The sequence below is a fragment of the Serinus canaria genome, chromosome 2, assembly GCF_022539315.1.
Source record: "Serinus canaria isolate serCan28SL12 chromosome 2, serCan2020, whole genome shotgun sequence".
In the NCBI taxonomy this organism is placed as follows: Eukaryota; Metazoa; Chordata; class Aves; order Passeriformes; family Fringillidae; genus Serinus; species Serinus canaria.
Genome location: NC_066315.1, coordinates 108,993,556 through 109,019,859, shown reverse-complemented (window position 1 = coordinate 109,019,859; position 26,304 = coordinate 108,993,556). Strand labels below are relative to the sequence as shown.

The window sequence follows — 26,304 nt, the reverse complement described above, 5'->3', positions numbered from 1 at the left end:
AATAATCACAGAGATGCCACAAACACATGTATTCCCAGTTTCATTGGAAAAGTCTAGTCACTTACAAGGGACAAGAAGAAATACAAATTCCTTTTCTCACCATGGCATCTATCATCATCTGTGCGTTGACAACTACCTGAAAAAAATCAGTCACCACACCAGGGAAAAACACTTTCCAGTGTTAGCAGGAAGACTAGCACAGAGTCAAGACTTGCAGTTTTGCATAAGAGAGAAATCCTGAATGCTCAGCTTGCCTACAAAATCAGAAGAGAACTTCTCCGTAACTGATGGAATTATTACTTTAATTTTTATATACAGATGCTTGTGATTACCTGCTCAATCATTTGCATTTTAGACACTGAAGAGAACACAGCAGAAGGACAAAATGAAGAAAGTCAAACCAGACAGCTGGCCCTTTTGCCACCCATAAACATTCCAGCAGAAAGCAGGACGCCTTGCCCGCAGCTCTCAGTTATCACACTGACAGAAAAAAATTCTGAACTTGATTCTTCTGAACAAGAATCAAGTATGTTCTGATACTGCATTGTGGTCCAAAAGCAGTGGGCAGATCAGCCTAGTGGGCTTCACACTGCTGATTTTGTGACTAAACAGTCTGAAACCAGCCACAGCTTCTTCCACTTCTGGATTCTGCTGGCAGGGATCTGAAGGTCAGGTAGCTGACAAAAAGCAGGATCATTTTTATCATAATAGGCTGAGCCACTAGTCAGAAACCAAAGCAATTCTCCTTAGAACATTATTTTAAAAAACTGAGAGGAGGAGGAAGAGGAACAGTACAGTTATTCCCAGTGCTCTTACTCATCAGCTAAAAGACAAGTCATGCTGAACTACACAATGGACAATCTTTACTGCCCAAAGACAGCAGGGTGAATAAAAGAACAAAAAAACACAACTAAACAAACAAGCAAACAAAACCACCAAACAAAACCCCCCAAAAACTTTCTTTCTCCTAAGCTGAAAATATAAATTATTTTCTAGCCACCCATTACTAAATTAATGAATTGAAAGATGTAGTATCAAACAGGGTACAAGAAATAACAGCATCCTGGAAAAAATCCAGCATTGTCTTCTGCAGCTGCTTATGTGAGGTTAACAGGAGGACTGACTTCTATTGTGGGAAATGCCCCACTAAAATCTTTTGTGTTCATTTTTGATTAACAGCTTCAGTCACTGGGGAATTATCAGCAGCTTGGTAAAAGTTCAAAGCCCTTTGTGTGAAGAAAGATGGGTAAATGGTTTGGAGAGTAGGGGAGGATACAGAGCTGGGGAAGAAAGGAAGCGCACAGAGATGGATGAAGAAATGAAAACAGCAAGGATGGAACACATACATGAAAAAGAGGGATGATTATAAGGGTAGGTGCACTATGACCTATTGTAACACCACTTCTCAAACAGGTATTCACAGAACTCTTGCTGATAGCGATCAAGAAAAAGGTAAAGAGTGGTTTCCAGGTACTAAAATATTAAAAGCACTTGAAACAGGAGCAATAATTCTCCTGGTAGGACTTTTGTCTTTGAGCAGTTGAAATTACAATAAGGAAATTATAAGATCTAAGTAGAAGAAGGTGCATTTCGTAAGACATGTCACTATCAGTATGCTCCACGCTATGAATGTCTTTATAATCCACTTGACACTACAGATAAGCAATAAAAGAAACATCAAGCAAGAAAAGGAATAAAGATGTCCCATCAGTAACAAAGGAACACGTAAAAAAAAATACCATAACATAATGAAATATACTAAGTTTTAACATCAGTTTTGCCCATACTTGCTAGTTCACACTGTTTTTAGGTTCAGGGGTAATGCTACTGACCAACAGAACTCAAAAAGTTTAAAGGACACTCATAAAGTAATTTTCCCCAGCTCTCTTTCGGTGAAAAGCATTTTGCTGCTCCTTTAGTGTGAACTGTAGGGAACAACTGGGCAAGTGTTTCCTGCAAGAGAATTTCTACTATAGAATTTGCAAGTCGCTCTGAAACCATCTAGCTTTGCTAACTTGTCTGACACATAAGACATTATCATCATCTCCTTAAATACTGAAGGAAAGGAAAGAGCAAGAAAGAAGCTGAACAGTTTCTTTGTTCATGCCATTGCTTTAACCGGAACATTTGAGGCTTGTTCCAAGATGTCTGAAACTTTTATTGTTCTTTCCAAAATTTATTTACAATGTCATATTTCAAATGGATATAAAGGCAGCTTTGGAAATTCCAGATAAACTGTACTCTTGACATTTGAATTGAAAAGAAATTGTATTACAATTCAGTTAAAATTAACATACAGTTGGGCTATTCCTTTAAAGGCACAAGGTCTAACAGCAGTACCGTCCTGCTATTTCTAATGATCTCATACATCACAACAGAAAATGCAGAGTAAAGTTTTTACCTCTGAACAATTGACTTAATATAATAACTTATTGAGCTGGTCTAACATACTAAAAACAAAATGGAAACCTTTATATTTCTCTCTTTACTAACGCAATCAGCCTGTCCATGCAACCAGGAACTTACAGGCTCTGTCAGGACAGATCCATAAACACCTCTGTGACTAGCAGGATGAACCTAGGGAGCACACAGAATCCTATCAGATTTCTAAGATCAGGATCAAAGATACCCCAGGGAGCATGGTGTCGAACTTGCTTTCCCAGCATGGGTTCCACTATTTGCAGCAGGACTACTAAAAATTATTTCAGTTTAAGCAATGGAGCAACCAGATTCCCAGAATGATGCCTCAGTTCAGACAGTGCCACGTTCAGTGCCAGTTCTGCTTAGCCATGCAAGCCATACCTCTCCTTGCTTCCTATTGCAGTACTCCATAGCCTCTCACTGTGCCCAGATTTTCCCTGCTCTCAAACTGATGCTCTCATCTTCTGAGGTGTTGCAATAACCCTAACTTGTATGTCTCCCACCTGCCCACATCCCTTTCTTTCCTAATCCTTACCACAGTACAAGCCTACAGGACATTCCTATGTCCTCTACCACCTCATGTGGGGGTAGACATGAGTGCATTCATACAGATGAAGCTCATGCCATGGGTTCCCCAAAACCTGCACACCAGCACACAAGTGCTGCATAGGCATTCAGCCCTGGCACCTTGCTGGCAGCAGACTGCAGCTCTTAGGTGCTGACAGGACAAATTGTGATGTATATCTCCTCTGGCTCATAGACCACATTCTCTTGCCTACTTAGTTTACAGTAGAAGTTTCACCAGCGCTGACCCAGCTGGAAAACTTGGGTCAAAACTTTTAAAACTACAAATAATTGTTTCAGAGAAGACACAAGGAACAAAAAAAAGCTCTGCCATCCAAAAGCGTTACTGAAATCTGTACTCTTTCAGTGATCACATGGGCAATTTTCCTGAAATGCCTCTAATTGTGGGAAGGATAAAAATCCTCCTTTGGCACCTATTTGGCACAAAAAACTGAGACCTTGTTTAGGAACTAATGGAGCTGAGTGGATACCAGGCCCTTTCAGCTTCCTTTACATTGCAGATAGCAAAGGAAAGAACTGTTATCAGTGTGAATACATTCATCACTACTAAAGAAACAAAAATCCCCCTATAAAATTAAGAAACACCAAACCTTAAACATATTTGTTTCCATATATGCTGTTTTCTCTACTGGAAGATGATACAGATTTTTATTTTTCTGAGACACTGAAAGGTTTGCTGTATAACTTATATTTCAGCATAGTAGGATAAAAAAATTAATTACAAAGAGCAAAACTTAACAGAAAAATCAACAGAGAGAATGAATATATCTTTGTTTCAGAAGCTTTCATCGCTTTATTTTCCTCAGGCAAGCACAATGTGTAAGGGTTACTTTAATGTGAGAAATACAATTCCTACTGGCTACTCCATGAATGTACCAAATTTAACAGGAGGTGACAGTTGTGCTGATTTTCTTGCCATTGGTTTACTATCAGAGCTTATCTTGTTAGACAGTGTCCTAAAGATACAGATCTAAGATTTCTAGAAGGCGAAAAAGAAAACAGAAGAGAAAATAGAACACAAAATATTTTAAACTATGAATTCTACATAAATATTCTTACATATTAGTTGTGACCATTTTAATCACTTCATCCTGGTAAAATTGCTCACTTAAAAGGAGAAGTTTAATGCTGCAACTGACACTGATTGAATTGATGCACCATGAATATATTTAAATTTATAGAATGTCTAATGACAGCAAACACAAAGCCATAAAAATTACACTTCCATTTTAATTGTGTGGGATAGATGGCAAGAATCTAGCTTAGGAAATTTACAGCATCTTTTGCTGTTTTGGTGAACAACCAGGATAAGTCACACTGGTCCTCCTAACCTCAGAAGGGAAGTCTATAAATTTCACAACTCATTTGTCTGGACTGTTCCGCACTCACAGGATGATACACCCTTCAAAATAATAAGCAAATGGACATGCAGAACATAACTATGAATCCTTCTTAATAATTGTATCCCAGAAAGAAAGACTAGAATGCATGGAAAACACAGAATTAAATTTCTGAGAGGGGTAGAGCAAGTGATAAAGCTGAAAAAAATCAAAGTCCCTTGCAATCACAGACACAACAGAAATCCACTTTGAGTTCTTTAAATTCCCTGAGTCCTCCTGTTCAAGTACTGAGGGAAAACGGAAAACCAAAATTTCCACAAAATCAAAAAGGCAAACCAAAATTTCTACAAAATGAAAAATTTTGATCCCAAATCAATGGCTTGATTTTGAGGGGAGAGAGAAGTGTTGCTCATTTTAAACAAGAGCGTATTGCTTTTGTCTGAAGAGACAACAGAAAAGAGCAGAGTTAAGAGTCCTTGCATGTTATGCACCTTTTTTTCCTTCCAAAGCCTGCCCAATTACTTCACATCAGGTTTTATTAGTCTGAATCATGACATCATTATGTACAGAGTACAGTTCACTGGCACAATCCAGATCTACTGCTAAATTGCTCTGAGAATAGATATGATAAGTCATGTTTTTGAACTAAAGAAATACAGCCTTCTCAAAGAATGTATAAAGAGAGAATTCTTTTGTTAGCTGTCAGTGAGATTTTGCTATCTCTGTTAAATATATAATGGTTAGTGTCATAACGAAGATCAGCCATCATGTTGTGGCATTTATCTTCATGAGTGAAGAGAGGAAGGGCTACTGTGATTTATTCCGTCTCTCCTCATGAGACGATTAATGTCATAAGAGATTAGTCTTCAGTACTGACTTGTACACAGAATATAACACAGGGCTGGAGTGGGATGCTTAGCAGTTTTAATTGCCACAAGTTTGGAAGCCCACATTACTTACATATGGCATGGTTGACAATTAGTCATCTACGATTTTCAAAAATAGGAGAATATTTTGTAGCTCAGTAACTCATATCCACTTCATGTCACTTATTTGTTCAGTCCTTCTTAGCAGTGTTTCCACATGGTCCCTTCCCCCAACTCATCACCTAAGTCCGCCCACACTTGTCCTCTTAAACACATCATTTATTGTAAAACTGAAGTCCATATTGCTGGTTTGTATCAATTTTTGGTAGCGTCTGTTTAAAGGTTTAAAAAATTCACTATTTAACAACTATTACCAAGAAACATTTGTCACAACACAGGCAGATTAGTGAGAGTATATAATGGCCCTGCACCTAGGTTTGTATAAGATGTATAAACAGCTTTCTTCAAGATTTGAGAAGTTATGTGCTTACCTCTTCCCAGGGACCTTGTAAAAAAATCTGACCAGCCTAAACTGAAGGCAATAATTTTTCAAAAGCTTATCAAATGCACACAGAATGTTTTGTTTACATACTGCTCACTACTTCTTATGGAAGAAAATACTTCAAATAATACTGTAGTGAAAAAAAACCCAACCTAAACCAAACCAAACCAAAAAACCACCAACACGATAAGCAGAAATTCTGTTAAAAAGGGAAGAGTTATTTTTCCCCCAAACCAGAACATGAACATTCTGCATTTTCTTAAATCTCCTTTTCTGAATACTGTTTAATCAAAAAATCCCTTGATAAAAAAGGGTTTTTGTTAAAAAAAGTAATTCCTCGCCATTGGTGTACATCAAACAGAACACATTATTAAAAAGCTCTCATGATAAAGTGTTATCTTTATCTAGGCTTCTCAAATATTGACTTAAACATTTTTATCAGGCTGTTAATCACATCCACATTCAACGTGAACAGCAACTGAGACCAGTCTTGACAGTCAGGTAACATTATGGCAGGGGAAAAGTATTGTGAAAGCTAAGGACATTTCTTATTGATGGTAAGTGTATAGGAGAGAAAAATCAATGGGTCCTCATCAGTACAACTGTCTACCAGCTGGATGCTGATTTTCCTTAGAGATTAAAACCAATAGGAGCAATCACTTGGCACAGGTGAACAAATTCAATAGGACCTCCAGTCTATAAAGGAGAAAAGTGAACAGTGAATTCAAGGCTGGAGTTCATGAAGAGACAAAATGCTGATTGTTAAGCCAACAGTTTGCAATCAGATCTCAAAACAAAATACAGAACATGTCTTTCTGCACGGAGGTAACACCTGAAACTGTTCAGTGTAATCTGCAATTGTTACGAAGGTTCCAAACTCCTGTCTGCCTAAAGGAATTATTTCAAGCTGCAAGACTGGCTGACCCCTCCAAGTCAAGCAGGGGTCTGAACTGACCCAGTTACAGTGTGAAATGGCCATCACCCACACACATCATGCAGCTACCATTATCTAACACCAGAATCACAGCAAAGTCATTGGTCAACAGAGGGGAATCACAGAGGATTTTACTAGGGAATATAAACGCAGAGATGTCTCATAAAGCTGGCCTTCCTGTTCAAAAAAGCTTCTACTTTTAGGGGTCCCTAATATCATTGTACATTTTTTATCCCAAGACTCCTCACTATACACTGAACAGAGAAACTGTTACCTTACAGGATAGTAACCATAACCCAAGAAAAGCAAAGAATGAGAGAGTAAAACATGGCTCTTATACAGGATATTCTGTCATGGGTTCTTTGCTTTTTCTATGAGAAACAACATGAAGATCTGAGTTTTCCCAAAGTCACATCTCCTCAGAAAATGTAGGACTAAAAATTGTCAATTCTAGAAATGCTACTGGCAAATAAATTCAATGTCTATGGGGTTTAGGCACATAACTTTATATTAATGTTTTAGAAGTTGACAATAATATATTTTAGTTCTATGGAAGAATAACCTATTTTAGCTGTAGGGAAAAAATACAGTGCCAAAATTAGGGTTTCTGGTGTTAACTACTGACTTCATACTCTACCTTTGAAACAATCAGAATCACTGAGGTTGGAAAAGACCTCCAAGATCCTCAAGTACAACTTTTGACCAAACACCACTCTGCCAACTAGACTACAGAACTGAGTGCCACGTCCAGGAATTTTCTGAACACTTCCAAGGTTGGTGACTCCACCATTTTCCTGGGAAGTTTGTTCCAATGCTTAAATTTCAGTGAAAAATTTCTTCTCATTATCCAGCCTGAACCTCCCCTGGTGCAGCCCAAGGCCATTTCTTCTTGTCCTGCTGCTGGTTTCCTGGGAGACCATCCCTCACCTGGCTACAGCCTCCTTTCAGGTGGTTGAAGAGAATGGTAAGGTCACCCCAGCCTCCTTTTCTCCAGGATAAACACCCCCAACTCCCTCAGCTGCTCCTCATTGCACTTGTGCTCCAAACCGCTCCCCAGCTCCCTTGCCCTTCTCTGAATTCATTCCATCACCTCAATGTCCTTCCCAGATGCAGGGGCCCAGAACTGAACACAGGATTTGAGGTGTAGCCTGACTGGTGCTGAGTACTGGGGGACAATCACTGCCCTGATCCTGCTGGCCACACCATTTCTGATGGAGGCCAGGATGCCATTGGCATTTTTGGCTACCTGAGCACACGCTGGCTCATATTTAGCCACGGTCAACCACCACCCCCAGCTCCTTTTCCATTGGGTCACTTTCCAGCCACTCTTCCCCCAGCCTGTGGCACTGCCTGGGGTTGATGTGACCCAGGTACATGCCCCAGCACCTGGCCTTGTTTAACCTCACACCGCTGGCTCAGCCCATCGATCCAGCCTGTCCAGATCCCCATGCAGACCCTTCCTGCCCTCCAGCAGATCAACATTCCCACACAACTTGCTGTCATCTGCAAACTCACTGAGGGAGCATTCAATCCCCTCATCCAAATTATGTAAAAAGATACTAAAATGGATGGCTCCAATATTGACCCCAAAACTGAGCCCTGGGGGGAACACCACTGGTGACCAGACACCATTTGGATTTAACACCACTCACCACTGCTCTCTGGGGTCAGCCATCCAGCCAGTTTTTAACCCAGTGAAGAGTGCACCCATCAAAGCCATGAGCAGACAATTTCTACACAAGAATGCTGTGGGAGCCAGTATCTAAAGCCTTCCTGAAATCCAGGTAGACAACATCCACAGCCTTTCCCACATCCAGGAGACTGGTCACCTGGTCATTAAAAGGTGATCAGCTGGGTCAAGCAGAACATGACTTTCCTAAACCTGTTCTATCTAGGCCTGATCCCCTGGTTGTCCAGCATGTGCCACGAGATGGTGCCTTCCCGGACACTGAGGTCAGGCTGACAGGCCTGTAGTTCCCCAGATCCTCCTTCCAACCCTTCCTGCAGGTGGGCATCACACTGGCCAGTTCTCTTGTTGACCAGGACTGGTGACAAATGCTGGAGAGTGGCCTGGCTGTTCCACCAGCTCCCTCAGCACCCTGGTGTGGATCCCATCCCACCCCACAGACTGGTGAGTGTCAGCTGCATTCCAGCAGGGCACTGCCTGCTCCCTCCTGGATTCCAGCAGGGCACTGCCTGGTCTCTCCTGGATTCCAGCAGGGCACTGCCTGGTCTCTCCTGGATTCCAGCAGGGCACTGCCTGGTCTCTCCTGGATTCCAGCAGGGCACTGCCCGCTCCCTCCTGGATTCCAGCAGGGCACTGCCCGCTCCCTCCTGGATTCCAGCAGGGCACTGCCCGCTCCCTCCTGGATTCCAGCAGGGCTCTGCCTACCAGCTCTGCAGGCCGCCTGCCTTGAGGATATTGGGTCTTTCTGCTGAAGGCTGAGGCAAAGAAGGCATCGAGTACCTCAGCCTTTTCCTCATCTTTGGTTACAATGTTCCCCTTTACACCCAATAAATGAGGGAGATTTTCCTTGGCCCCCTTTTTGTTGTTAATGTATTTATAAACACACTTTGTATTTACAATCTTTCACAGTGGTGACAACATGGGAGTTCTAGCTGAGCTTTCACCAATCTAGTCTTCTCTCTACAAGACCTGATGACATCCTTGTACTTTTCTTGAGTTGTCTGCCCCTATTTCCCAAGTTTATAAACTCTTTTTTTTCTCTCCAAGTCCAGTGAAAGCTCCCTGTTCAGCCAGGCCAGTCTTCTTCCCTGATGGTTCATCCTTCAGCACCTAGGGACAGCCTGCTCCTGTGCCTATAAGATTTCTTTCTTAAAAGTATGTCCAGCCTTCCTGGACCCTTCTGCTTTTAAGGTCTGTTTCCCAAGACGATCCCTGAACCACTGTCCTGGACAGGCTGAAGTCTGCCCTCCAGAAGTCCAAGATAGTTTTGGTGAACCCCTTCCATACTTTGCTGAGAACTCCACCATATTGTGGTCACTGTGCTCAAAATGGCCTCAGACCTACAGTCTCCAGTGAGAGAATCTCTCCAAAGGAAGAATCTAGATCTTTTTTAATTGTTATTGCTCCAGTAATAATATGGGCAAGATATCTTCAAACCGATTCTGAAAATTCTAATAGGAGATATTACTACCAAATGAACAAGATGACAAATTGGTTTTCTTTTTCATTTATTTCAAGGACATTATTTATAATTTCAACAACACTCCTTTAGCCAAGATAGACCACAGTACAACTTGTTCTAAAAATAAACTGAATGTAACATCATGTAAACATAGTATTTTATTTCCAAGACAAAGGCCCTGCATTTTTTAAAGGAGAAAAGACACTTTCTTTCTTAATCTTGGCATTTTATTGAAATCCTTTTACTCTTAAAGTCTGAGAAAAATTCAAATTATAAAGATGAATGTTTGGGGACTTTAGCTGATGATACAATTAAAGTGAAATGGTAGAAAAATTAATAAATAAACAAATAACATATGATTTTATCACTGAGTTGAGAAACTGAGGCTTTTTCCTCATTTTTCTCATTGTCAGTCAGATTTTTTTACTTCCTTCACTATCTTTGCTATTCTACTTCTCATTGGTACAAGAACACCTCCATTTTCTCAATTGCTGCCCAATACAATATTGTAATTTATCTCCCCAGGATTACATCGGTTTCACCCAGGCACACACACTTTTCACCACATGACATGCTAAGAGACATAAACCCAGTTTCATTCTCTCCTACTAATCCCAGAAAATGTATGCAAGTGCTAAAAGTAATAAGCTTCATAACTATTATTATGTATGGACGGAGCATTTAAAACCTCTTTATTTTTTTCAGAACATTAATTCTCAAATTCCCAGATTCTCTCCCTCTTCCTCCACACCCATATCTTTCTATAAAATTAAATTCAACATTTAACAACACCTGAACTCACACATGAAGCTTCTTGCCATAACAGCTCCAGTAATGCAGATAACAGTGAAGAGGTGCATTGTTTTTTATATTTTCTTAAACCTTTTATTCTCTTTGCAGCTCTTTCAGAACCTTTCTTTTCCCCAACCACCATGCATATACACCAGTCTCACTTATACAAGCTGCCACTTTTGTAGATCTGGCTCAAAATGAAGACAGGAGCATTATTTCACTCTATTTAACATTACTTTAAATAGCTTGAAACATTTTCCTACAGCTCAGACACTAATAAAATGAACTAGCACAAGAAAATTACAGTATGAAGCTGAGTCTGTCCTCATCAAGGACAGTTAAAATTGACTAACAATGACAGAGATATTATTTTCATGTTATTTTTTTATTTAATGGAAGTGTTACAGATTCTGAGAATTGTAGAATATAGAATGGTTTGGGTTGGCAGGGATTTTAGAGATCATCTGGTTTCAATGCCTCTGCCTTGGGCAGGGACACCTTTCACTAGACAATATTGTTCCAAGCCCCATCCAATCTGGCATTGAACACTTCCAGGGACTGGGCATTCACAACTTCTCCAGGCAACCTGTTCTTGTATGATTAGAAAGGTTTGATAATGTGTCCAACAGTCTATTTCCAAGCAAGTAGCCAACCCTATGAATTGCTGGAGACAGAAATGTTCTATTATGCAAAATAACAAATACTTAATTAAATATTAATCTACCAAAAAAAAAAAAAAACCCGAACAAAAAAAACCAAACCAAACCAAAAAAAAAAAGAAAACCTAACAAAACAGGTCCCTGAAGAAAAAAAATATTTTTATTACTATTTTATTTATTTTTACTAAGGTATCTTATTGGTTTGTTTGTTTATTTTATTAAACAGAATAAAAGTCAGTAAGACAACGCTTTTCTGATCTAACTTCAAATATTATGTATGGATATACATTAGGTTTTTGATAAACTGTTTTGACTCCATTCCTCCAATTTTTTTATAGCTCTCATCTTTTATTGATTTTTTTTCACTGTGTAGTTCACAGGCCACCTGAAAGACTATCTTTCTGGAGTCCGTGAAACACAATAGCTAAAACTGCTGCTCAGACACTGACTTTGTTCTCAAAGCCTTATTATTGTTACTTTCTTGCATCATATCCTGCATCCTTCAGTCAGTCATGCAACTGTTTGTTCACACTTCTCCCATACTCCCTTTCACTGGAAAACTCCCCAGACAGCCATGGGAGAGCTCTGGAGCCTCCTCCTGAAGTGCTGATGCTGCTGGGATGGGAGGCTAAATTAACAACCCACAACGGCTGCAGTGAGCATCAAACATTTTCCGCCACGGGCTGATCAGCAGCGCAGGTACTGAGAAGGTCCTGCGGAGGTACTTCCTAAATGCAACAATCGTCACTGATACATGTATCAAAGGCATGCAGTAACTTGCACAGACAGAATGATAAAAATCTGCAAGTCTACCTTGTGAAGCCACAGCCCTCTACTTCTGAAGTGCTTCTACAAATCCAAGCCAGAGCATGTTTTAACATCACAACCACTTAGTGGGGCCTGCTGTCATTGGAACACTGTTATTAGAAAGGGCAGGGAAGATCCTTCCTTGCAAGACAACTGCAGCATTCAAGATGGCTCCAAGCAGTAATTCCATTTTTTTTCCAGTGTTTGCTCCTTGGAAGCCAATCCTGTGCTCCAAAAAGCACAGATTTCAGTAACAGACTTTTTCTGAAGACCAGGGACGTAAGTCCAAGACAAAGTCATAGGATTGGTTATCCCTGACATTCCACTCAGATGGGTAGCTCTCATCCCAAAAGCAACAGGGGAAGTTGGCACTGAGTCAGCTGATCCCTGAACATTGACTGGAGGAACAGGATTTTAGCCTGAAAAATCTGACTACAAGATGAAACTGGGAGCAGCACCCATTTCTTGCTGTTGATAATTGTCTACATAAAGGATGTTGAGGCTCATTATGGACAGATCAAATGTCCCAGGCATGTGGCCTCATTTCTGTGGTTCTCCCAGTCAGTTTCACAGGCCTGTGACCCAACTGAAAATCCACATACATATATTATATATATATATATATATATATACACACACATTATTAGAACTGCAAGTCAGGAATTCAAAGGACCACATCAATACATATAATCCTTATTCTTCCCCCCCACCAAATACTTCCTCCTGGGATGTCTAGCATAAAGCACTTCAGCTGTTGCTCAGGAGGGCACATACCTATAGAGCCATGAGTCATCCTGTAGCCAGCAACAAAAAGGTATTAACATCTCTTTAATAGTCTGTTATTTGAAGATTTCTTCTACTGTGGATTCTAAGCTTTTTACACACCTAGAGGATGAGCCTCACGACACTATTCTACATTTTAATTTTTAAAACAGAAGACGTGCAGTTACAAAATGTCTCAAAAATCTGCGTCATGAATGAAACAAATTATGGAATAGATTAGAATGCATTAAGCACTATTGCTGTATGTAAAAACCTGCTGCAGCATTGCTGCATCAAACTCTAAAAAAAAAATCAAGATACTAAGCCCAAATTGCCTCAAAAAACCCCAGAAAATATGAATGAGAACCACTAACTGGATAAAGAATTCTCAATCTGTACTAGAAAACTGATGTTTTCTGTCTAGTCACTGTCAGAAAAAACACAATGCATCTAAATTCTAAATCATGCTTATTGGACAATTTTTCCTAATAATTTTATTTTCTTTGTTCTCCCATTTTTTAAAGCAGAATGTAAATTTTCACTAAAAGAGCAGATCCTGGCAAAGCCAGACAAGTCATGGTTTCTATCAGTAATAAAAGTTAGTAATTTTATTGATTTCACAAAACTAAAACTTACTGGGGTTGTATGACTTCTTTTCAAGTAGGAACAGACAAGGTGACCTTGAGGCCATTTCCAACCCCACCTTCTATCAAAGCAATGCTTTAATTAAAATGCTTTTCTCAACTGAAACACAAAGTTCCAAAGAGTTTCTCATTGGTCCTAACAGCCTGGAATTTCTAAATTACAGAATTTCCAAATGAGATTAAAGAAGCTAGTGTGATCAGACTGCAATGATTTTGAGATAGCTGCCAGAATCTTGGTCCAGAAGAATGACAGCAGGCTATGGAAAATAAGGGTCTATTTTTTCCTCTTACCCTTGCTAGGTAATATTGGCAGGCAGGCATAGTGACATGGAATGTCACATGCTTCGTTGATACAGCAGTGCCAGCAGGTGATGGAAAACTGGGAATTTTTAAGGCATAAAAAGAATTATCATTTATCTAAAAATAGGTATCAACAGACATTCAGTTTCAATTTATGGGACAGAAAAAGAAATAATCAAACCAGATGGTATCACTTAATGAAAAACAGTTAAGTACTTTGGCAACACAATGACAGTGATAAAGTGTCATCTTATATAAAAAAGAAGGTTCAAGTCACAAAAGTAGGAACAAATCATGTGGGACATGAATTTGACTGCAATTCTCTAGAAATTTCACAAGGCATCTCACCAAATATGTGAACCTGTACACATTTGGGCAGGCTTCCAAGCTGATAAGAGTCAGCTGAAATGGAATCAACCTTTGACCTTTAAACGTTTGATATATACTTTGGCTAAGGCTCTTTTCCCTCTCTAGATGTTAAGTTACACAGGAGGTTAACTAGGATAAAACAATTATAAACCCTGATTGATTAATTAAATTCCTAATTCTGTCTGTCTATAAGATCTAAGCAAAATCACAAAAAAGAAGGAAAATAGCCTTGAGTTCTCCAAAGCAAATAACCTAGTAGCTCAGGATCTTGTCTCTCTCAAGGAACACTTCTGAAGTTGAAGAGGTGTAGGAAATGTTGTTATCTGTAAGTCAGGCTATGTTCTATAGGATGCAACTGTCACCCATAGGATAATGATCTCTAGAGCTGACCCACTACAAGCAGTGAGGAGATTCTCCTCACAGGCTTGTCTAGACCAATCTGTGCATACAGGAGGACAAGTTTCAAAACATGGCATGTAATATGTGCCTTCTAAACAAACTACTTTCTGATGATCCAAAATCATGAACAACAATCTAGGATGTGACCTGGAATATCTTCTACACAGAACTACAGCCCACATAGTCTAATGAGTCAGATGATCCCAGAGCAACAGACTGAACTGTGGCTGCTGATCCTGGCAAATGCTGTCAGACAGAAACAAAACTCGATGCTACACTACAAAGCAAATCTTAGACACCTGAGGTACAAGAGGCCACATCAGCCATAAGGTGCAACGCAAAAGCTGGATGCCATATGTTAAAAAACTCAAGTAAAAGGTCCTCCAATATTGAGGGAAGTCACATGCCAGGGCCCACAGAATTTGTCTTTCTGAGCTCATGAAATTATAGAGAGCTGAATTCTTAAGTCAAAGGATGAAAATATCAGATCACCCAGATCTTTCTGTTTCAATGTCACAAACACCAGAGCTTGCTTGAAGCAAAATTAATGGAGCTCCTCTAGATCCCTTCAACACTAAGTGCCACCTCTAACCACAATCAGTGCAGTGACATCCAAAAAGCTCCAGCATGTACTGCCAGATGGTTTATCTGTCTCCTTACACTCATTTGATGCCTGTGCTAGAGCCCTATCACCATTCAGAAAGTTGTAAGTCATCGTTTCAAACTAAGATTAGCTGCAAGTAATCAGTAGGCACCTCTCTACCATTTTACATCCCCAGCAAGTACATCTCCTCCCAAGACAGGAACTCCAGCAACAGAAAACTATCTGGCAGGGACCCTCAGAAAGAGAGCAGCCTCAGAGGGCCAGTATGTCAACAATTTGGGGTTCTTTAGGGATGTTAATTGTCATTCAAAGTTGGTAAGTGATTAAATGAGCCACTTGTGACCAATCTGTTGTGCTTGAGCAGCACAAGGATATGCTACCTAAACTCACAGGATGAGCAAATGGCCTGTACCAGGATGTACTGCTTACTGCCCGGCCTTTGCATTGGAAGCTGACCCAGAGTGAAGACTAAGATATTCAGTTTCCTCAGTCTGCAAGTTCCTCAAAAGGAGGATTTGCTCAGTTTCCTCTGGAACCCATGGAACAAAAATGAAATAATTTCCACTAATCACATCTTCTCCCAGGTTTTGACAGCACAAATGAGGCCTCTATTTAGTTACTGCTATTTACAGGGAATACCAAGACCATCATCATCACACCCAGCAAAACAGAAAACACTTAGAAGCTTACAACATTAAAAAAAAAAACCAAAAACCCCATAAAAAAAAACTACAAAAGAAAAACTGTTACTCCAAAGTCAAGAGGTCAAGTTTAACACATGATTCTCCACATAACTGCAATTTGTTGATCACGGTATAAAGAGCAGAAGAAGCTCCAGCAGGAAGTACAGTAGGTTTGGCTTTCCACCTTAAGAACAGCATACTGCCTGGTCCAGACTGAGATGCTGTAATGGTATGGTTTGGATACAGAGACTTGGTGATCTGGGCTAGCACGTCCAAACTTACCTAGCTGTGAAAGGTGGTAGGGTCTTGAGTGTGGTTAGTGGAAACTACTTCACTGTGGCTACACATGCAACTGACCAAATCTACTCTTGAAAGAAGAAAACAGTTATTTCAACAGAAAATCCAGTATATCAGGAAAATATTGTCTCTTCTACAGAGAAAGGTAAGCCAGAAGACACTGGAAATATTTAATGTAACAGGGAACATTAAATCCTACCTTAAGGCACTGAGAACACCTTCACACTATTGAGGAATGGTCATATTTAGGGTCCTGATAGGGTCTTCTCCCATGTTACCTTGCTTTGACAGAAATAATGTGACATTTCTGAAAACAGGTCCCATTCCTGGGTAAGGTTCTTGCCTACCTAAAGGTCTGCAATGCCAAGGGTGAAAGGGCTGTCTCAAGATAAAGAGTTAGTATCTCATTTCTCTCAATCTACGCTAGAAAAATGCAAAAGGTGAGCTGAAATAGATGACATTGTTTGTAGATATTATTTATTTACTTATTATTTTAAATAAAAAATACTAAATCCACACTTATTGATGGTATTTCACACTAACAAAACAAAATATTGACACTAAAACCACAGAAGGTAGGAAAAAATATAAGAGCAGGTTCAACCTTGTCTAACAACTGCAAAAATTACTTTGAATAAAACAAACGGGAGAAAACCCTAGAGCAAACCAAACTAAAATACAGCTCTTCAAAGTAGCATTGATTGTGGATCAAAGGGAAAGGCCATCAAAACTTCCCAAGCCACAATGTTTCTGCATGTCTGAAAAAGAATTAACTCAGAACAAATATGGAAATAATAGCAGGTCTCTGTTAAGCCAACAACAAAGAAATCCTTAATACTGTAAAACAAAGTTATATCAAATTTTCCATTTTTAAAGATACATGAAGCTCCTTTAGCACAATGCTTTTAAATGCTATTTATAGTAACAAAATCAAAGACTTAACATAAAAGTCTAAGGGATTATCATCAATGGTCTAGCTATGCAGAAGTTACTCTTCTACTTTTCTGTTTCATTTGTGGTCTTCAAATACGAAGATGCAATACAAAAATACTTCCATACCGCAATATGATCTGTTTCAACTACATTATCTCAGCATAACAGTTGAAGTAACAATCAGCTTTTGGACAGCCAGCCCCATTACACAGTAGCATGCAAGCCAGAAATTCCAATGGCTGGTTTTCATGGTTTTTTCCAGCATCAGTTTGCCTAATTAATTAGCATATTTTTCTTAAAGTTTAGAAGAGGAAAAAAACAGCTCTTAGTTAAGAGTTGGATCCTGTCAGGAGACTACTGCAAGAAACACATGAACTAAGATAGGAATATTACTCACCCAACATGCACGTCACCTGAACCACAAGGACTCTCCATAAAACTGGAAAGCACATAAGACCTCAGTAAAACAAGAAAACCTTTCTTTCAGAACAAAATTTGGAGAAGAAAAATCAAATATACTGGAGAGGTGATCCAGCACACAAATAACCACACAAGAACTACTATTCTCATTCTTGGGATTTTTTTCTGCTTTACTGTCAGCTTGTGGCAGAGACTTAATCCAACTACATTTCAAAATACCACTTACAGGAAAGGGCAATAATAAGGGCAAGCTATTAATAAAAAAGTGTTTTTAAAATGTTATCATAAACTATCACCCTACAGAGGCAGATGGTCTGTGCTTCTGAGCTCTGCATTCCCAAAATGACCAGTCTCCACTCATTCTGTTCAGGCCTTTGGTTCAAAGTCCTACAAATAACAATGGATCATGACTCGAAGTCAAACGATAGAAGTTGGATCACTTCAGCCTACTTAAAATTGTCATCAGTTTTTATGTGGCAGAGTATCCTTGGGCATGTTTTGTTCTCAGTATTTTTCATTTCAATAGTTTTTATGCAGAATTTTATGACATTAAATTTTTAAGAGGCAGAATTCACTATTTCAGGACTTCCAGCAATAGCTTGAAAGTCCTTGTGAAGCTAAACAGATTTTTCATCTGAAAGGAATCACTACAAATTGCTTTAACTACTCAAGTGTTTAACCTTTCTATACAATTTTAATGAGTTCCATGTATGATCAGAAAACAACAATACGGCTACATCAAATGAGGATCAACTAAGAGACAAAGGAAAAACAGGATGTTTCTCCTCCTTCCTTGAAAGGTTTTCTTTTGTTCTCATTCTTTTAAGTGTTCTATCTTAGTCTATCAGACACAAAAAGCAGAAAACTGGCATGGAGATAATGCCCAGGTCATACATAAGCACTGCTGTAGTCTGCAGCAAAGTACAAAGTGAGTTGACATATCGGGTCTACATCAAAGACATGCCCTTTGGCAGGTTGTAAAGACAAGTTGCAATTTTGTCCATAAAAATGTGTGTTCTACAAAATGGGCTCTGTAACATGAACTGTTAGTGGTATGCCACCATTCCATTGATCCTGCACATGCGTTCATTTCTCAGGAATGCTTGTAAGCTGGGCTATGCCTTGCCCTAAGATAAGCAGACTTGCATGAGGAAAAAAAGCAGTATGTCACAGACAGAAAGATTCTACTCTCTGCAGGAGACTTCTTCCATAAAATGCAAGTTCTGGTAGAGGGCATGCCAGTGGCTCCTGCTTTATTGTCTCTAACACATACATGGTATTTACAGTAAGAGACTAATAGAATGGGAGACCTTTCCTGCTAACGTTTTAAAAATTAAGAGAACAGCTTGAAAAAACACTGCATTGCAGGAGGTTTTCAAAGACTCCTTAATCAAATACTGAAATAGAGTAAATACAACACTGACAGTCTGGAGCCTCAGCGCTTACACATTGCAATGTGTTTGAAGACAGTCATGTAATATATTTTTCTGAATTACTGCTGCTTTTTTCATTGTGAATATGGGAAACAGAGAGCTGTGAAACAACTCCAGGCTCAAGTCCAGTTCCTGTGTTCCTTTTTATCCATAGCTATTATACGGTACATTATGAGTTTCAATATAGATTGAATACAGAGACATGACCATATCAATTTCTGTCATAATTGCTGTAAGAGAAGTAGTAACAGAGAATGAATGAGGCAGAAGTGTAGCCACAGAAGGAAGATGATTTTATGACTGTGAAACAGAACTACTACAGAGACGCTGTTGGTATCATAACTACCCCTCCCACAGATTTCCTGAACAGCTTTGAGTAAGGTACTTAATCTTTCCATGTCTCAACTCTGCATGGGTAAAGCAGAGGTCAAAATACTTAACCTCATAGGCAAGTATAGAAACATTTGCATTTGGGAAGCTACTGGGTGCCACTAATAATAGCTGTGTATGTACAACTGAAATAAAATGAAAATCTGCTTCAGCACTGTTTGAAAAGTGTACAAAAAAATTAAGTACGGCACCTCACAACAAACAAAGAAACCATAATTAAAATTTTGCAGCTCTAGTGAGTGGACTTATAATAGTTGGGAAACTGGCATGAAAGTTCATCATTTAAAGTGCACATCGTAATATATGGACATGAAAAACAGACCAATAAAGCAATGCCAGCAATGTAATTTGTATAATTTCATACTTTTTAGCACTTCACTTTGAAAGCCTAATATTGTTACAATGTAAGGGCTTTTATAGAAAATCTACAATGTAAATATCCATACAGGGCTCTATGCACACAATTTTACAACATATCGATCTAGGTAAGTCATGAGTCGTTTTTTGTGAGTAGGTATCAATCACTTCATTGTTTACTTGTCTGTGGAAAGAAATTGATTTAATCAAACCTTGCAGTAATACATTATTGATGTATCCCAAGAAAACAAAGTCGTAATGAACAATCAGGGTCCTAACATAAAACACTGTAAGGAGCAGCAATTTCGGCTTCAATCTTTCCTAGTGATTTGCAAACATATGTGACTGTATACAAGTAGCAAGGACTAATGCAAGACTGTAGTTGGTCTGAGCAGCAGTACATGTCATCCACATAACAGACTTGGGACAAGCTCTGCAGAACTTGGCAACCCCAGAAGGCTGGACAAACCACACTGTGGACCTTGTGTAGCTCCACCACTTACATACAGCAGCGTATCATCTTACATGCTACTTGATTTTAGCAAATCATTACTCTTCTAGGGGGAAATGTGAAGCAACAGGACATCATGAAAATAAGACTCTTAGCCCTTCTTCACAGCAGTGGCTCAGCCTTTGTTCTCCAGAGGCTTTAAACTTTTCCATATATTAGACCACATGGGAACAGCAATTTTTCTCGATACACAATAAATTCCTTTATGCCCATTCGTCAAACAAAATACAGCTTACAATGGTAACTGTAGCAGCAGCTTGAAAGAGTAAAGTTAGGACAGCAATTTGATGTATTTTATAGACTTTTTGAATGCATGTTCGTCAGCTTAGAGCACAGAGAAACAAGTACCGGAGCAACATCTGCTGCCAAAACTACTTTGGCAAAGGTGAGTATTTTACTGCAGTAAAACTTCTGTTACAATCACGAGAAATAAGAGAGTACAGTAGCGACACCACATCAGAGCATCTTCACTAACGCTGCATTATTACAAAATGTTGGGCGATATATAACGAGCCACATCAGAATTTAGCACTGCCCAAGCCTACGAGAGTACCTCGATACAGCTTACAGAGACATCTATAGGTAGTGTCAGTCTAATACCTTATAATTATTTACGTAGGAGAGACAAGCTGAACTTCCTATCTAGGAATTCATATAATGAGGTGAAAACATTTTTACAAGGAAAGTGCTTCACAAATACACGAAACAAATAATAGTAATAAGATAGCATTACCCACTACCAGAAACAGATGCAAGACTAGTAATGGCATGTTACTTAAACAATTCAATCTGTATCAGAGATGAATAAAAGATAAAGTTCGTGTAGATACAAAAAAGCAGCGTAGCCAGCAGCCTATCTTTCCAGCTTTGTCATCTTTCTACGCACTCGGCTGGAGCTGAACCAGACCCAACTTTGCAGAAGACACGCATACAGACGTGTACAACCATATGTGCTGTACCGTGCGTAACTATTTGTTGTAAAATTCCTCGAATAGAGAGAACCCAGACGTACTCCGAAACGGGAAAACAACATAAACGATGTACTCTGTTACACTTAGCAAACAGTAATACAGAATCATGAGAACAGATACAGTAGGGTAAGGGAGACAGTTTCTTAATGAAGTGGGAATGGACCGACTCTCCAGAGCCACGGAGCCTTTCCACAAGCGGGTTACATTGCCCTGGACATTGCCCAGCTCCGTGGTGGAAGTAGAGAGGGTAAAGCGAAATCCCTGGTCATAGTTGTCTCTTACGCCCCTCACCCCTGTCCTGTTCCCACTAAAGGGATGGAAAGGCAAATCCCGACTATTTCACTTTTCTCTAGATTTAAAAGAGGGATTTCCTCGGGATATCTGATGCACGAACTTTGCAAAGATAGACACAGTCCCTGGGTATTTACACACACACACATGCAGAAAGAAGAAAAGAATAGAGGCATTTCCTCACGCACACACCTCAGAAGGGACGTAGGTATTTCTCTTCTCCAGGCAGGCAGGGACGGGCGGCAGAGCCGGGGGCTGCCCGGACCGCCAGCCCGGCTCAGCCGGGCACCCGCACCCTCCCGGCGCTCCCGCACGGGCACTCCCGCGCTCCTGCCCGCTCCCTCGCACACACGCCCCGGCTCCCTCTCCCTCGTTCTGGAGTCCCTAGCACACTCTCTGCCCCAGACTCGCTCACATGCTCTCTCTCCGTCTCTCCCCCTCCCGTCCCGCCTCACAGTGGCCCCGACCGCCGGCAACAAAGCGGCGGGCGGGCAGCGCGCCGGGCTGGCGGCGGCGGGACGCGCTTGCCCCGCACACACATACACAGACACACAGACATACACATACACACAGACACATACACAGACGCACACACATGCACACATACACAATGCTGCCGCTGCCACCGCGGCACCTACCAGGCGGGCAGCCTCGGCCCAGGTGCGGTCCTTCTTCTTCCTCTTGTCTTTCATGTTTGCATCTCATTGAGGTGGTTCGGGGGGGGGGGAACGGGGGGAGGGCGGACCGGGAGTGGGGGGGGCCCGGAGGGGTTCCGCACGGACAATGATACGGTGACACCGAGCTCTGGAGCCCCCGGGGCGGGAGGGGCGGGGGCGGAGGAGGAGGAGGAGAAGGAGGAGGAGGAGGGTGGGGGCAGAGGCTCCCCGCGGCGGTGGCACAGCTGTGACAGCTTGAGGGATGCTCCGCCGCGCTCACAACAATGCGCTGTGACGTCACGCGGGGGAACCGCGCCCGCGCCCAACATCCCCACGGCGGCGGCGGCGGCGGCGCCCCCCGCCCCAGAGCGCGCCCGCCCCCCAAGCCTCGCGAGAGCGGGGCCGCGGGCCGGGGGCGGCGAGGGGAGCGGGATGGCGGGCCGGCCCGCGCCGCCGCACTACAACTCCCGTGGTGCTCCGCGGCGGCTCCCCGGGGACGCAGCGCTGGGGGCGCTGCCGGGGCGGGGGCGGTGGTCGGAGGTGGTGGCGAGGGCGGCCCCCTCGGCCCCTTCTCCTCCCTCTCCGCCCCCTGCCCGCTTCGTACCGCGTCGCGTTCCGTAAAACCAGCTCGGCGTGCTTCCCGGCCCTCCCCCGGAGTGCGAGCCCATCGCTGGCCCCTACTTACGGCTGGGGCGGTCCCCCGCCCCGGCGGTGCCCGCCCGTGCCCTCCTGGCTCCGGACGGAGCCGCTGCGGGAATGCCGAACCGAAGGCGGCCCTGGGCGGGCCGGTGTCGGCGCGCAGGGACCCCGCGTTAGCGTTTCAGCTCCTCTTCTTGTCGGAACAGGAAAGAACATCTTGTTCCAGTGTGTAAACAAAGGGAGTTGGTGTGCTGCGCTCGTAAAACCGCCGAAGGAGGTTTTCTTTAATTGGATGACCCAGGATTAAGATACCCACGAAATGCGGAGCGAAGGGACTTGGCACACCTTCCTGAGTTGCAGGATATTGTTATGCGGGGTTTTTTTTTCCCTCCGTGTTTCCTCCCTTCGCCCAGATTTATAAACTGCATTAGGAATATTATCGAAATACATTAGGTATATTTTGTTCGGATTGAAACGAGTTAGAAATTATTCAAGGTTTTCTGTATCCGTCTATTCAGTGCCTGCTCTCCCTCCTTTGTCCTCTCAGCAGCACCCGTGTTACGCCTTGCCTTATTCCTTTAGTAACATTAAACCTTATTTCTCCATAAATACACAGTTTATGGGGTAGGAAAGAATTACACCAAACCAACTACCACAGGGCTTAGCCTGTTTTATCAAGAAAACGACCAGGACAGCCCTGAGAACCTTCAGCCTCTCAAGGAAACAGAAGAACCTGATAGCATCCCCCCAAAACTCTAAACGAGCACTCAGTCTGGTGTTTTGGATCTTTCTCCTCATATTTATTTTTCAGTGGGAATGATGCATGGAAGATAGCACCTTTCCAGATTTCATCATTCACTCCCACTTATGTAAAAATATTAAAAATATGAGCAAAACAAAATTCTGTTAAAACAGCTGCTTCTAAATTTAGTTTTGATTCCTGTCTATATAACATTAGGCAGAGGATTTGAGTATGCCTCAGAAGTGTCTTTGAGAAAAATGTTGCAGCTGTAATGTTTCAGGTTTGACAGTGAGGTTGTGCAAAAATTTTTACAATCAGCCAGTTGTCGAAACAGGTACATATGCCTTTGTTATTTACTGAATGCTTCCTTTGTCACCTTAGTAACATTTAGAAAGAACATGCTTTCTGTTACTGTCACTTTTCTATGTTTTGTGATTTTGACTTCATTTCCACCTTTTTATGTCTCTGTCCTACTTCAGTTGGTTTTTTTTTACTATTGTATTTCCTCACCTTTAGTGCCTTTTTATTCCACATCATGCAGGTTTTATTCACATCTCATCGCCCATGCTAAAAGTCTAGGTCTGTAGTAATTGAGTACTTCATTGCAACTGCCTTTGAAATACCTTCATTGTTTTCAGTACTGAAAATACAACAAAATAGAAAATCATAGGGACATTTATCAGTCATTGCCATCATAGCTGGCTGTTGGAAGACAGAAAGAAATATTCTTCATTAGTTCCCATCTCTTCATAGGTGGCTGCTTCACGTACGTAACATGAACTTCTGTTATAAGACCTCTGCTTTTGCAATGGTGGTGTTGGACAGAAAAGGACACTGTGAGGAAAAAAACACAGTGAACCCCTAAAGCTAATCTGACTTAGTGGATTTTTTGGTTGGTTTGCTTGGTTTCTAATATTGTCTGCTGCAGTCAGGATCAGACTTCCTTTTGGTATTTCTGTGGACCCCTGGAGTAATCATTTTAGTTCTATTACAATAGTTAAATGGTTAATTAACAGTGTCATGCTGTCATTTAATTTATTTGTATCATTCTTACACAGTCCAGGTGCTCCCAAATCATAGAATGGTTTGGATTGGAAGAAACCTTAAAGATCATCTAACTCCAACCACTCTGCCATGGGCAGGGACATCTTCCCCTAGACCAGGTTGCTCAATGCCCCATCCAGCCTGGCCTTGAAAGTTCCTTCTGTTGTTCACATGAAAATGGCTGTGAATCATATAGTGAAAGTTGGGGCACTGCCTTTGCTGGAGAAAGAAAACCTGTTATGCTGTTTGCTGTATTGGAGGACCCACTGGAGAATACCCACCAGAGCAGAGAGCTGGGGGGGTACTCTCTATGTTTCATGATGGGATAAAAAAAACCAAAAAGGAGTCTGTAATCCTGAAATAGATTTTTTTTCTGCAATAAATGTTGTAGCTGAATCCAGTAAAGTCTGCCAGCATACACAGAAACCAAGTGCCTCAACAGAGCAGAACACTTCTGCTTTAAGGGAGTTAAAGTCTTGTGTAAGTCTAGAAGTACAGCAGAAAAAGGTCAAGTTCATCTTATGAAAGAAGACATTTGCTATTGATTATAGATACTGTTTACTTCATGAGTTGGACCTGACCCCACAGGAGATCATAACTGTTGCTTCTCTAACTGAATTGGCAATAGGAGAATTGAGAAATGGTGAACTGCCTTCAAACTGCAACCATTGGAACTATGGCTAAAAGCTCAGCATATACAATGTGTGTGTATGTGTATATATATGTGTGTGTGTGTGTGTAAATATTTACAGAGTATTATAAACCACATTGGATAACCTGCAAATACTGCAGAAAGATGTTGCATTAAAATACATAATGAATTTTTACCTAAGCAATATTTATGTGATGTTATGGTACCAGATGTTACTGTTTTGACCATGGATGGAATAAGTTGTTTATTATGGATGTATTTGTGTTCAGATACATTTTCTTGCATCTGTAGAATGGCCAAATGATACTAAGATAACATTGGAGGCTGATTTCTTAGCTTCAGTACCCAGAGAATGCATTTTACCTGAACTGCTATAGAAGTTTTAGGCTTGACATTATCTAGTAAGCCACCTGAAGAGCATTATTCTAGTTTCTTGCATAGAAAAATTACTTTTGATGTCTACTGCCAATTTTTATTCTTGTGTACAGTAATACTCCTGTTACACAGAAATCTGTGACCTCCACTTATGCAAGTGTTTACATATGTATAAATATGGATTGCTTCAATGCAGTGAAACACTGTTTCAATACAAATTCCAGTTCCAGCTCTTACAAAAGAACTAGTATCAGCTGTTACATGAAAATGCCATATGTGTGCAGAATGATTTATTCACAGCATGACAATTCAATCTAATGTGCCTCTTCTACAATGGAAATTATATTCTCTAGAATTGAACAAGAGATGCTGAGTTACAAGATAATTAAGAGAATATCCCAGAAGATACTAATGGAGTCACTGCATTTCCTAAATTAGTGTTAGCACAGTGGTGACAAAAAGAAAACCATAAAATATGGTTTGTGTGGACTTATGGGAAATCAAAGCCATTGGGATTGACTACTGACAGTTAACCATTTACAGATACTGGTGTCATAGTTGTAGAATGTGTTTTATACTGTTGATTTAAAGAATGACTATTTCCAAATATCCAGACAGTTTGAGCTTCACAGCATTAATTACACTTAATGAAACTTATCTCTTTTAATCATATGCCATATGGACCTGAATCAACATCCCAAGTTTTTCAAATATGTTACTAAGTCATAATAACAAGCTCAGAATCTAGTGTTATCAGGATGATGTTACTGTTTTTGG

At 40.8% G+C, this 26,304-nt stretch overlaps 1 protein-coding gene across 2 annotated transcripts in view; it reads right to left on the bottom strand.

Annotated features, from left to right (window-relative positions):
- The window catches only part of ASXL3 (ASXL transcriptional regulator 3), a 126,685-nt gene extending 104,542 nt beyond the window's left edge, over positions 1 to 22,143 (bottom strand). Inside the window, exon 1 of one of the 2 annotated variants that reach the window (XM_030228230.2) lies at positions 22,058 to 22,143. In XM_030228230.2, coding sequence (XP_030084090.2) covers positions 22,058 to 22,111 — 54 coding nt within the window. In that variant the 5' untranslated portion in view covers positions 22,112 to 22,143. The remainder of the gene's footprint in view (positions 1 to 22,057) is intronic. The other variant, XM_050970740.1, reaches the window with a different exon arrangement.
- Between the last annotated feature and the right edge of the window lie 4,161 nt (positions 22,144 to 26,304).